A 14368-nucleotide genomic window follows, 5' to 3' on the forward strand; every position below is an offset into this window, starting at 1 on the left:
ACAGTTTCTGTCATAGACGTTGCAGAAAGCAGTTTAAACTCAAACTCCTTAAAGTGTATATCTCCTAAATATAGACTCCTATATTATCTCCTAAAAAACACGGAGATACTTGATGGTTTGAAGCCGAGAGGCCATGTGCACAAGGAGATACTTGATGTCGTTTGAACTCATGATGGCATGTCATTGACGTTTAAAAAAAAAAAAAAAAAAAAAAAAAAAAAAAAAAAAAAACCGAAGTTAAATTTCTTTGGTCCAAGATGGGCATTCGTGATCTACATGCTCCATCTTGAGGGAGGGTATTAGGAAATAATATAGGAGTCTATATTTAGGAGATATACACTTTAAGGAGTTTGAGTTATATTAGGAAAGTGTCTATGTTTAGAGTTCGATCTTAGGTAGGAAAGTACCTTGAGTGGTCGTCAAGTTTGTGAACAATATAAATAGGCTGTTGAGCCATGAAAGTTGAGACACCGAATTATTATCAATGTAGTCTATTGCTTCCGCGCGTTTATGCTCTCCTCTCTCTTGCTCGATCCTTAACAAATAATAATGTCAAAAATTATCGACTTAGCGTGTTGGGTTCTTATATTAACAATTTTCATGAGTGGGGAACTACTTGATGGAAGAACGATCTCGAATGCAGTTGACAAAGCAATAGTAAAAACCATTAAGGTGAGTGTGTTGTTTTTAGTGTACGTTTTTTTTAGTTACACTAACGCGTATATATACATTTTATCTTTGTAGGACTAATTCATATAGTACGTATTTATCTTATTGTTTTTTTATTGTAGGCTGGAACAGATGAGATCATCGACTGTTATGATATTCACAGACAACCTAGTCTTAATCATCCTTTGTTTTATAATCATACAATACAGGTTACACTAATTGTTTTCTTACATACATTTTCTTATGCTATATGTTTTCAAACTCCAATAATTGATGTTGATTATTTTATTTTTATTATTATAAACAGATGACCCCAAGTTCGTATCCAAAAGGATTGAAATCAGATAATTTTGGGACACTTCAACTTACGCAAACTTGACATAAGTATGGATCATGTCCTCAAGGATCCATCCCTATTCGGAGGAAAGGAAAAGACTATGTCCCCCCTCTTTTGCATAATTATCGTATCTCAAAATCGTCACCATATAAGAAAACTGACGCATCACAACCAAATTCCCTTGGTGCAAACAACCATGAGGTATGTATAATCACATGTCATTGTTAATGTTCATTTATTTTCTATATGTGTAAATATATAGCGGTGATTATGAAAAAGAATACTTGTCTTCACATACATTATAGTATGCGACGATTAAGGCGCATGGAAACTTTTTAGGAGCACAAGCAAAAATAAATCTCTGGAAACCAGTTCTTGAAATACCCGCTGAATTTAGTGTATCTCAAATTTGGGTTGTAGCAGAAGGAGATGGCCCTCTCAATTCCATTGAAGCCGGATGGACAGTAAGTACTCCTCAAAAACTATATGTAAACCAATCCATATTCTCTTTTGTAACACCATTAACTTTTCATTTTTGTTTTTAATTAGGTGGGTCGCAGTGACAACGTTACTAGATTTTTCATATATTTTACAGTAAGTATTATTACTTCTTTTGTTATCTGAAATGACCCGATAACAAGGATGTATAGGAAGTCCATCTATTATTATTTAGTATATTATCTCAAGAAAATCGAACCATTCGATTATATTATATCTTTCAGGCGGACGGATACGGTTCAACAGGTTGTTACAATCTTGATTGTGGTGGTTTTATACAAACGTCGTCAAGTATTTCCCCTGATTGCAATTTCACCGAGTTGTCCACTTTCAAAGGTAGTCAAAAAGATGCCACCTTCAGTATTCACAAGGTAAGAGAATAAAAATGATCAATTTTACATACCGTATTATCAACTTAATGCAATAACAAACGTTGATAATTTGGCAGGATCAAAATAGTGGAAATTTGTGGGTAGAAGTACAAGGTACTCAGGTCGGCTATTATCCAAGTTCTCTCTTCAAAAAATTATCAAATATGACAACAACTGTATCTTGGGGAGGAGAAATCCTTAATTGGAGAGATCAAAGACGACATACTATGACTCAAATGGGTAGCGGTCACTTTCCTTAAGAAGGTGGTGTAGGAATATCAAGTTATTTTAATTGGGTTAAAGTATTTGACGCAAATAACACGGCCAAGAACCCAGAAAATGTTGAGAAATTTATTACGAATCCAAATTGCTACGACTTGAAGATTGATGATACCCATCTTGATACAAATGGTTATGATTTTTACTATGGGGGTCCCGGTTATAGTGATAAATGTCAATAATCCAATATAATGGATCTGAAAGTAATTCTCTCAATTTTGAAAATTTTGTACATCTAAAATAATGAAGGGGCGGGTGGGTTCACTATCAACACTATTATTTGTAGGGTGTCATGTCTTTATTTATAAATGTATTTGTCTTCTTTCTTGATCGCATTTATTGGGTTGAGTAATGAATATAAACTGATTATGACCACCATAATGATACGAATGCTCACGGTTTTCATTATTAAAATCCTGATATCAATGGTAAGCTGATGTTGGAACAAACTCAATTAGATCAAACCAAAGTCAAGACAAGGATTATATCCTTTAGCCTTAAAATAGATTCATCTGCACCGATGCTTACGAATTAATGATGTCTGTCTCCCAAGTTACAACAATTATTTCCTTGATGTAGTAGCACTCCAAACTTCGAGAAACGGAGAACCAAAACTTAAGTGATGAACTCTCTTAATTGACATAAACTCAATTAATGATTTCTAGTGAATGCAACAGAATGATTACTAATTTTATAATTGTTATTCTAACCTAATTGTGCAGGGTATTTATATATGTCAATAATACCTTGTTGGAAAAATAGAGTTTCTAGTGAATGAAAATTAATAATAAATCGTTTTTCTGAAGAATAAAATACCTTCCAAATGTATCTCCCAATCTTTATGAGATATATATTTTCATTGAATGACAAACTTAATTAGCATTTAAGAATTTTCCTGATTTAACTTCTTCACCTCCTCGGTTCACGCTCGTGAGTTACATATATCGGTTTTAAAATCTTTGCATCAAAAAAAAAAACAATTATAGATTTTATCTTCACCATCTATGTTTTGGATAGATGAGTTTTCGGCTGACAAGCTCTACTAGAATAAGGTTTGGATGTGCTATTCAAGCTTTATTGAGATTGTTGAATCATGGAGGCATATGTCCAGTAGGGATATGGTATCATCTTTTTCAGAGTGTAGCTGGGCATTCTTGTCTTAAGAACAACATGTTGAACATGTGCCTCAATCTACCATTACCAGCTTTATCTTTCTATGGTGTTTAACAGTGATGTTCAGGACATCAACAATTGAATCGGAGACAACACAAAAATCAGATAAGTGACTCTTATATTAATTAGTTTTTTGATATGTTATCAATTTTAATTGTTACTCCCCAACAATATTAAGACAAGAATGTTTTTTCATAATGACAATTAAAATTGTTGAGCTGGATTTAATATTTAGGGCAGGAGAGTGTAGTTGGGTATGATTTTTTCTAAAAATAGAAATCTTTTGAATCCAATGATGAAAAAATCCTTATAATGAGTAATTCGCACCTAAATATATATATATATATTGATTTAAAAGTATGTTTACCTTGTCGTCTCTCAATTCCTTATTAAAGTGGAACCTAAAATTAATGCCATGCAGCTGTTTGGTACATTAGTATGCGAGAAATTGTTCTCATACCAATTTGAAAGTTGAAACCATAAATTTAATTTGTACTGGTATCATGATATCTAATCGGTTGTCGTGAATTGATGTGTACCTTCCTGATCCCATTCTTTCTTATGCTTTTTTGGCTTGATTAGATAATCCAATTGGAACCTGGTTAATTTCTTAGCCTTGAACGAGGTCAATTTCTTTGGCAACACCGTAGGAATAGAATATCGCACATGTGTTATATGCGAGCAAAGGAAAATCAGGTGTGTGCGAAGATCGTTGCTCAGTGGTGATGTATTGAAGATGTCAGCCTGGCCACAAGTAAAGTGTGAAGATCTGTGCGAAGCTTGTAGAGTCTGCGAATATACCTAATATACATGTGTGATAATAACGCACATGGATTCCGAAAATAAAGGATCTCTTAGCTGTCATCCACTATGTAATACCCTATATAAAGAGTAGATGGTTCATGTAAAGGGAGAGTTCTTTTAGAATCCTTAGTCAAGAAATCATTAGAGAGAAACATTGTAGAGAGAGAGTGAACTTAGAGTTTCCATTATCTTGTAATTGTTCATGTGATTTTGATTAATAAAGAGATGATTTACATTGAGATCGGTTGATCATTGTTAGATTCTCATGCTTGAGTGCTTGAAGGATTTCCTGCAACTACATCTGGCGCTAGAAACATCTCGGAGTGATAAATCCTGTTAGTGAATTTGTTTAGAGATTCAATCTCAGAAAGAAGGATTAATGGTGAGAATTGGATCCGTTATCGAACAAACGACATCGAGAAGGAGTGGAAGAATTTCTTAGAGAAGAAGAGGTGAAATTCCAGATCAACCAGAGATGGAAAAAATAAATATTCAAAGAAACGAAGATACAATTGGACATCAACGTATACAAGAACAGAACAATCCTATCGATTATGATAGAGTAAGCATGCAAACTTCAAAAAATGATTCTACCGAAGAAGAGGATCAAAGAACCGCAGGAACGGGAATGATAGAAGGAAACGAAGATAATATGACAATTGCAAAATTGAGGAAAAAATTGATTACAGAAAGACGTAGAGAAGATGAAATACGTGCGAATTTAATACGACAAAATGATAATTTGAGATAAGAGAATCTTAGTTGCAAGATCAGGGATCCAGAAGTGCAAAAAACACAAGATCAAGAACCAGTAGAAGTTTATCAAGACAAAGTCAATCTAATCAAGGACATGCTAGAAGGGAAAGAAATTTAGGCGAAAACTTACAATTAGATGACAATCTACAAGATCAGCGTGAAGTAAGACGATCGGAGCAACAATTGAAATATGATCGAAATGAACAGCCACGAGAACATCAAAGGATTGACAGATATCAAAATGTTGGGGAACACCATCGCATACGTCACGAGAGATAATAATGAGGAGCGTGATCTTGAACACGGGAGAATTATATTGCATGGTAGAGAAATGGTGAGAGATCAATATGCCTTCGAACAAGAAGAGGAAAGAAATAATGAATTCCGTGAACGTGAAAGAGAAAGGCGTAGACGAAGAAGATAGGAAACTGAAGAAGAGAGATACATGAAGCCATGCGACTGAGTAATCATGAGAATAGATTGATACAAGCGAGACTAAAAAGGCCTATGATATATGATTTAGATCAATCTATGAGTGAGGAAATTCTTAAAAAACGGCAGAATTACGAGAAATGATGGCTATGCGAAAAAATGGTGGAAGAAGACAGTTGGAAGAAGCAGTAGAGGAAGCTGGGAAAACACCTTTTGCAAGACACATACAAATTGCAATAATACCATCCAAGTGTACTTTATCAAAATTTCCACGTGCACAATACAACATGTAAAGGCTTATAGCCGATATTTATTGCAGTGGGAGGGGAATGATACAGTAGTGTGTAAATATTTCCCAACAAGTTTAACTGGAGAAGCATTACAATGGCTCGAGGAGTTGCCAGTGGGAACTATAAGATCTTTTCATCACCTACAGAACATATTTTTGGGGCAGTATATCAGCAATAACATGTCAAGACTAGGAACTGAAACAACGTTTGGGCTTCGCAGAAGGATTAATGAGAGTCTGCGACATTTGCCTACACGTTGGAGAACTATGTGTAGTGAAATGGGAAGAAGAGTAGATGAACGAAATCTAATATTATCTTTTATCAACGATCTCTTCCCTACAGACTTATTGTATACACAAATCTTTAGGATAAAAAACACCATAACTATGTCAGAACTGCGCGACTTTCAAGAAGAATATATAGCTTTAGAAGAGAAGCAGAGAGATATGGAGTCTTACCCGGTTGCGATAAGTCATGCGAATGGGAATGCAAGTTTACTTCCAAGGATAACGAATGCAGTTGCGAGTACATCTCAAGGAAGTCATGGAAATAAAAGAACAGAGGTAGAACAAAAGCTAGTAGCCATGGGAAGTGCAGATCAAGAAGAGTTTGAAAGAGAATACAAAGAAAAACAACTTCAAAATAGGGGAGGAAATAACAAATTTCAAAGAATAGATAATCAACAAGAAAGTTATGGAGGTGAACAACAACAACAACAGCATCCATATTATAATAAGAGACAAGGAAACCAATAGATAGTTTGGGAACAAATAAAACTTCCGCCATTGAATACAACAACATGTAAAATCTAGGAATCTGTTATTTTAATGGAAGATATTCCTGAGCCCTTCAATTTGGGAGATGAACCACCACCAGGACGAAGAAGTAAATATTTCTGTGTGTACCATCGCTTTCATGGTCACACAACACATAATTGTAGAAATGTGAGGAAGATTATACTGCGAATGATAGAGCAAGGAAAATTAAATCACTTCTTAGCACAGCAACAACATCATTTACCACCACCACAACTTGGAGGAAGCGCAGAGAAAGGAAAAAACACATATGTGATTCAAGTGGATGCGAAATCCAAGAATTTATATTGCAATTCAATCTTTCATTCTTTCAAAAATATCGAAGACTTTCATGATAATATCTTAAGTCGGGTGCATGCGAGAGATAATGATGGAAGTGAAATATTCAATCTTGCGAAGATATCACCATTAAAAGATTGGCAAAGACAAGTCATATCCTTCAGCGTTGAAGAGACACCAAGAGGAGGAGAACCACATGAGAATCCATTAGTGGTAAAGCTAGGCATTAATCCCAAAGAAAAATTAAAAGACGATGATGAGGAAGAAGATGATGCAAATGTATAGGCAATTGATAGAATACTTGTAGATACAGGAAGTTCGGTCGATATCCTCTTTTATCATACATATAAGACCATGGGAGGAAAGATAACGAACTAATTCCGTCCACTTATAAGATATATGGATTCAATGGTACTGCTAATAAGCCCAAAGGAGAGGTGTCAATGCGAATCCCTTTGAAGAGTATATCTACAAAAATCACATTTTGTGTTGTTGATATTGAATCTCCTTATAATGGTTTGATTGGAAGACCATGGTTTCACGGTATTTTGGGGGTAGCTTCGACATTCCATCAATGCGTAAAATTCCCATTACCTCAAGGTCTTGGAATCATAAGGGGAGATCCAAACGTAGGAAAAATCTGCCAAGAAATTGATGTGGGTAAGTGCGAAAAAAGAGAGAATAAGCGAAGAAACTTAAAGAAACGTGTTAAAGACAATCAAAAGGGTGAAAGGCTAATGGTCGATGTGGTGTCTAGAGTTGGAACGGTTGGAAAGAATGATACTGAGGTAGAATCTTCTGAGAGTGCTCGCATCAAGAAACATAGAAAGATTACACCTTAAAGGAAAAGGTGGAGGTATGAGTCATTTTGAGGTTGTTCGCACACTATGAAAAACCCATGCGAATTAAATCCTTAAGCGTCTGCGAACTCAAAAATGTTGCACAAGCAAAGAACATGATTAAGTAGTATGAAGAGAAAATAATTGTTTCCTTTATGAGTAACTATATAATAAAAATTCTATGTACTGAGAGTTATATAACTCAAAATTAACAATAGACAGAGAAAATTTTATTACTTCATGATGGTTTCATTCCATGAAAGAGATTCTCTTATAACTAAGAGACAGAAATAAGACCTTAATAGAAGGCATCAGAGATAAAAATCCTAATTAGGGAGACTAGGAATCTGAAAGTGGCGTGCAACCTAGTTCGCATACATGAAAGAGGCAAGAACAAGACCTAAAGCACGTCATTTTCGGGTAAACTAGTATGCATGACTCAAGGGAAAGCCATACCAACCTTGGAACTTGAGTCATGGAGATTTGGGGTGAGAAAAACGAAAAAGCCCATCCGGGAAGACGCCTAAATTGAAAGATTAAGGTAATAAGATCTTCTCAAGGAGTGCATAAACTCGATCAGGGCGCCGAGGTACACGGTTGAGTCAAGAGTGTGAGGGGCGTTGGAGCATACTTTACCACTTTTGACAACTCCTGACTATGATGCACTCGGTCTGAAGATACCCCACTTAGGGTAACCATAAACCTTATCGATAGAGGGAAAAGAGACTGCGAAATAAACTGGTTGTTGTATTACCGGATGGGAGGATCCAACCTTAACCCGGTAGAGGTAAGCCTCCTTGAAGGGGCAACCAGGGGGGAGATAAGGACGGCACCCTCCATTAGGGAGCTGAATTGTGTCAAAGACGTAAATGTCATGAGGCTTTTTACTCACGGGAGAATTAAGGCTTATCACATTACGCACAAGAGAAAAACTGAAGAGGTAATAATACAAGAATAAGTTAAGACGAGATCAATGGGTCGATACAGTAAAATGTAAATAAGTCATGCGATTTCGTCGCATAAATAATAAAAGAGAGGCAAAATAAGACCTTTACTTAGGAAGGCGCAATAAGACCTCTTGAGAAAAATATTATGAAGTATGATATCATATTGTACGTTGCGAAAATAATCCCATGTGTAAAACGCATGGCTGAGGCATTCGAAACTCATATGATTATGAGTTCATCACTTTGTGACAATTAACAGAGGCAAGAAGGGGAATGCAAGCACTAAAGATGTTACTTGCCCCATATGATAAACTCATCCACACATGAGGGAGGTTGATATTTTGATAAGTACAAATTTAAAAATAAAGTGAAGTAGATGGTCAATATATTTGAGAAGTATAACATATTCAAGAATAATACTAGAAGGATAAGAAGCAGAAAGAAGAATCTACAATAATAAAAAGAAATCAGTCTTCGTGTGGATTATCTTCATTGCTTTGATTATCACTAGGATTCTCATGGTTTCTTCGCTCAACATCAGAATCATGGACTTCTTCTTCTTCTTCTTCACTATCAGAAATATCAGGAACATCATCATTTAGAGGAACATCAGCAAATTCAAATTTCACAAGAGAAATATTATTTTCTTCGCAGACTATCTTAACTGTTGCATCACGAGCGCGAAGAGCATCCTTGCTATTGTTTGAGACAGTAGTGATACAATTCTTCTTAAACTTTCGATATTTGGAATCACGAGCAATGAACTTCGCATTCAATTCGTCTGATAGTCTTCTGGATTCCTCAAGTTGTTTCTTCAGTTCTTCAATATCCCCAAGTTGTTTCTCCTTCTCTGTGGAATGTAAAAACAAGTTAGAGTTAAAAGAAGATAATTTTATTCAAAAATGACAAACATAAAGGAGCAATAAACGACCTTCATTATTAGACATAATATCTCAAATCAAGGCAGAATGTTCGGATTCACGGCTCATAGTCACAGCTAAGCCTTCTCTAGAATTGCTTAAGACTCTAGCAGCCCAATCAAATTCAGCATCACTTTTTATAAGAAGTCGAGACCGAATCAATTTTTCTCGCTCAATAAATGCATTCTTCTCTTTTATGGTAAGGCCTCGATCTATTTAAACTTGGAGAATAGTTTCTTGGAACTCCTTCAAAGCTTTCGCACCGTTAATAATGATTTGATCTTTCTCAGTAATAAGGGAATTGACTTTTGTTTCTAAAACTTTAATTTTTTCTTTGGATTCTCGGAAACGACATTTAAAACTATTAGTAGCGGTCAAAGCACTTCTATGATCAATACTAAGAAGTTGGTATTCTGATTTGAGTTTTTCCAAGGTTAGGGAGTTTATTTTATCTTCGGTAAGGTTATTTAAAGAAGAATTGAGATATTTAAGAAGGGTATCATCATCAATGGGATGATGAACAGAGCGAAACAGAGAAGCCGCTTCATCAGAAATACGGTAGATTTCTGCAAGAATATATAATTAAAGAAGAATAAAGAAAGAATGAGTAAGGCATATGCTTAATATATAAAAAGAGAATTGGTATACCAGCCAGTTGATCATTACTTTTGTGAAGTTCTAAAATTTTATTCGCAGAAGTAGAAACTTCAATTTTAAGTTTAACTTCAAGAGACTGAAGTCTTCTTTCGTGATTCAAAGATACTACATATGACATGCGAGACATCTATGAAGTTGAATGATTAATGTTAGAACACGAAGATTAAAATTTTATTAAAGAAATTACAGAAGAATAGAAATTACCAGAACACCAAAGGAAAATTGAAAGCTTGGATCTAATAAAGTTGAAGCTCTACGAAGAGATGGATCATCTAACCAAGGAGTATCACAGATTTTTGAAACCATATCAAAGTTGCGTTGTAACTCGTCATTACCCATAGCTGCCATAGAATCAGCAAAAAGGGAAGAAAGTTAACTCATAGACGATTTAATTGAATCTTCGGAAGGAGAAGAATCATCATCGTCAGATTCAGAACTTGAGGAATAATTATAGAATTCTCTATGCCTCTTAGCAAGATTTGATGGGGAAGATGAACTATGGGTTCTTGTAGCTTTGATTTTTGTTCTAAATTTGGTTTTATCCCCTGAAGTCTCCATCTGCGCGAATAATACAGGTGAGTAACAAAGGCAACAATATTGTTAAAATAAGAAAAAAAATATTCCTCACTCTATCATTTTGCGAAGATGTCCCATCAGCTGATTTCTTAACCCGTTTAGCTTCGCTTTTTCCCTTTATAGTCTGATTTTAAAAAGCAAAAAGTAAGAAATTTAATATACGCGAAGGAAAAAATATTCATGCGAAAATAGTATAACTTTTTCTCTTCTTCGGATAAGACAAGTTCCCAAGGATGATAGTCGGAAAGTCTTTCGGGGAGGGGAAGGTCAGAATGATCGGCAGCTCTACCATATGCATAAGGACCCGTTAAAATGACGGGACAGTTTATCTAACCAGCATCATTAGATCTACGATCAGTATGGTTGGAATTGTCATTCCAATCAACGTCTCGCATGATTTTCTCGTTCTGAGCAAAAGTATCTTTTCTTCTTATGCGAATGGCCCATCTAGTAGACTCCTTCTTCATGAGCCACATAATAATTATTAAAGAAATTATCAAGGGTATACTCAGTGGGATAAATCGTTTTATCACAGTGCAGTTTGTTTCGTACTTCATACGCATAAGAGGTTCCTAAACCAGCTGCGCAACGAGCATATTCTAGAATTATCCTAAAAGCATCACCGCTCAGCTGAAAAATACCCCGTGCGAATCGTTTATCATCTAAAATCTCATAGAATAAAGGAATATTACGGTTATATAATGGGACAGGAAGACCATTCAAAAGTTGTTCCAAGGAAACCATAATTCTCTGATTTGTACATTATTCCGAATTAATCAGATCAAGTGTGAGCTTGGATGAATAGTTACATCCGGGAGGAAGAGAAAGTGAATAGCCTCTCACGCTGAATTGATCTTTCAAAGTTTTGAAGGTTGTTTCGTTTTTCTTAACAACTGGTGCCATCAGAAGAAGGGGAATGGAAAAAGTTTGAAGAACAATTTAATTTGATTAAGATCAAGATCAAATCCGGGAAGATTATGATCAAGGTGAGATCAATTAACAGAGAAAAAAGATGAGAAAACGCAAAAATTAATAATGAATAATAAAGAATGAAGAAACAATAGCAGAAGAAAGAAGATTAATTAAACATAAAGAGAAATTACTCTCGGTTTTCGAGGAAGTTACCTCATTAATACGATGAATAATTGGGTAGGATGAGTGGTTAAAGAGAAGTGTCGAATGATATGTGGTCAAGAAGACACGCGTAGAAAGGAAAGTTTAAATTTGATTAAAATATTTGTCGGCAAGATGGAATTTGAAAAAGTAGGCATGTGCGACGAGGCAAGTTGAAGATTCTCATTTCGCTCATTCTGCAAAGGGAACGAAATGAGAAAAGGCAAAACGTAGGAATAGAATATCGCACATGTGTTATATGCGATCAAAGGACAATCAGTTGTGTGCGAAGATCGTCGCTCAGCTGAGATGTGGTGACGTATTGAATGATGTCAGCCTGGTCACAAGTAAAGTATGAAGATCTGTGCGAAGCTTGTAGAGTATGTGAATATAACTAATATACATGTGCGATAATAACGCACAGGGATTCCGAAAATAAAGGATCTCTTAGCTGGCATCCACTATGTAATACCCTATATAAAGAGTAGATGGTTCATGTAAAGGGAGAGTTCTTTTTAGAATCCTTGGTCAAGAAATCAGGAGAGAGAAAGATTGTATAGAGAGAGTAAACTTAGAGTTTCCATTATCTTGTAATTGTTCCTGTGATTTTGATTAATAAAGAGATGATTTACATTGAAATCGGCTGATCATTGTTAGATTCTCATACTTGTGTGGTTGTAGGATTTCCTGCAACTACAACCACAGCCTTGGAAACCTTCATTATTTTAATTTGCTGGCATTGCTTGGTTGGGTCTTTGCTTTTACCGGTTGTTGGATGCACAATAAACGACCTTCTTTAGTGTGATATTGATACAAATGTAAGTTTGAATCTTTTTTCTAGTATGGGGGCTCGCATGATGTTGAGACCAGTAGCATGCGGCCGTCTGACTCCATTTCAAGGGATCGACTTTCTTGGATTTCAGCTTCTCTTAAGTCTTGGAATTTTCTTGCTGCTAACCAAATATAGTATTGTTCTGGGGCGTCATCATTGCTGGTGGACCACAGTTAAAAAGGACGCTTGGATCCTTCTCCGGTTATACATATCAGGAGTTTGTCGGACTTTTGTGCTTGTATGGTACCTTTACATGTGTATCAACATTTTGATTTGGTACTTGGGAAAAAGAGATGAAAGTATTGACATTTGCGCAAGGAATAGGTCCTTGAGTCTCTTTGTTGGTATGGGTGAAGTCGAGGTAAAAAATCTACAGTCTTTCATCCGCAGTAATCTAATGATGGGATAGGTAGACCAACCTGTACTCTACTTCGGTACGTGCCGTATTTTGGATATTTATAATTTTATATTCATCCCAATACTACAGGAGAAATGATTTAAGTAAGTCTTTTGGATCATTTGATCCGAATGGTGATTATTTCTCTGAAATGTTGTTTGAACTGGGACAATTTTAATACATGCATAATGCTTAGGCCATGCTGCTTAACGAGACATTAACATATAAGAATTCGCAGATGTTAATGGTCTGTTGTAAGGTCTAAATTATTTTAGAAGTGTAAAATCAATAGCTAGTGGTTAAATAATTTCTGGTGCTCCATTGAATCAAAGTTTGGAGATGCGACCTTAAATAATTCAAAACAGACACGGTGTTATTTAGTTTGGAGCATGAGGTTCCTTGTACAATAATATGCACGTAGATAACCATAGGTATATTATGGTACAAATACGTTAACTACCATAAAGCATGAGGTTCCTTGTAAATATGTAACTTATTGTTGTGATCATTAACTTTGGCTGTGAGTATAAATTAGTCAGGTAATTTATACAAAGTTGAAGTGATGGAGGCGGGAACTGGAAAAGTAGTTTGTACCAACAAAAGTGCATCCTACATCATGCAACAACATATCCGGCGGTACGTGTAAGTTGATTCATAATTCATCTCCTTTAATAATCATGCAAAGTACTGTGGAACTCGCGTCAGGTACCAAACCCCATCTAGAATGATGTCTTTACTGGTTGCATGATTTTATTTTGAGCTGTGTAAAAATCTCATGGAGTAAGAGTTGGAGATGAGGATCATTTTGTGATGACTAATGGTTGTACTCGTTGCTGCTATGCACTAGCTCAAAGCCAGAGGTAAGTCTTAAATAATTTTTAGGAAAACAGTTTAAATGTGGGGGACCTTTGGAATGTTTGGACCATTTTGGTGGCATATGCATCTGTAGGTTTTGTTGAACTTTGATGGGCGCGTGTTTACATTCTTGTGTCATTTCGAATACTACCCGCGTAAGTCAAGGGATGTTGAGTTTGTTTAAAAACATTTTTGTCGGATCTTATTTTCGTAAGAGAAATCAAGAGAATCCCCTTGACTTGCTTCATTTAGTAACTTATGTTAAATTTGATATGACCTCAATAAGTGTGGGGAAAAGATCTGTGATCTTCCAATCCGGGTACCTCGGGAGGTATTTGACGATTTTTTTTTTTTGAGTGATTAACCAAATGCTTGTAACATTAACTCATGTATGTTTGGGTAACATTATGTTGTAGGGAGAGGAAGTCAGCATTGAGATTTGACATAGATGGTCTACCGTCAAAATCTATCCTTACACTAATTATGAGTCTTCATATAGAATCTCTTGTAAACGATTTTTGGAAATAAG

At 35.6% G+C, this 14368-nt stretch overlaps 1 protein-coding gene across 1 annotated transcript; it reads left to right on the plus strand.

Moving 5' to 3' along the window:
- The first annotated feature begins 549 nt into the window (after nt 1-549).
- Nucleotides 550-2135, plus strand: LOC113329622. The gene is made up of 8 exons (XM_026576478.1): nt 550-672; nt 792-878; nt 977-1038; nt 1093-1207; nt 1312-1470; nt 1556-1600; nt 1729-1875; nt 1953-2135. Exons 1-8 carry the CDS (start codon nt 550-552, stop codon nt 2133-2135), a joined length of 921 nt encoding a protein of 306 aa, XP_026432263.1.
- Nucleotides 2136-14368: the final 12233 nt, after the last annotated feature.

This window comes from Papaver somniferum, unplaced genomic scaffold (assembly GCF_003573695.1).
Source record: "Papaver somniferum cultivar HN1 unplaced genomic scaffold, ASM357369v1 unplaced-scaffold_117, whole genome shotgun sequence".
Classification (NCBI taxonomy): Eukaryota; Viridiplantae; Streptophyta; class Magnoliopsida; order Ranunculales; family Papaveraceae; genus Papaver; species Papaver somniferum.

Coding starts and splice junctions, on each gene's coding strand:
- LOC113329622 (XM_026576478.1), top strand. CDS start 550: ATGTCAAAAATTATCGACTTAGCGTGTTGGGTTCTTATATTAACAATT. Junction 879..976: donor TTTATAATCATACAATACAG/GTTACACTAATT, acceptor TATTATAAACAG/ATGACCCCAAGTTCGTATCC. Junction 1,876..1,952: donor CCACCTTCAGTATTCACAAG/GTAAGAGAATAA, acceptor ATAATTTGGCAG/GATCAAAATAGTGGAAATTT.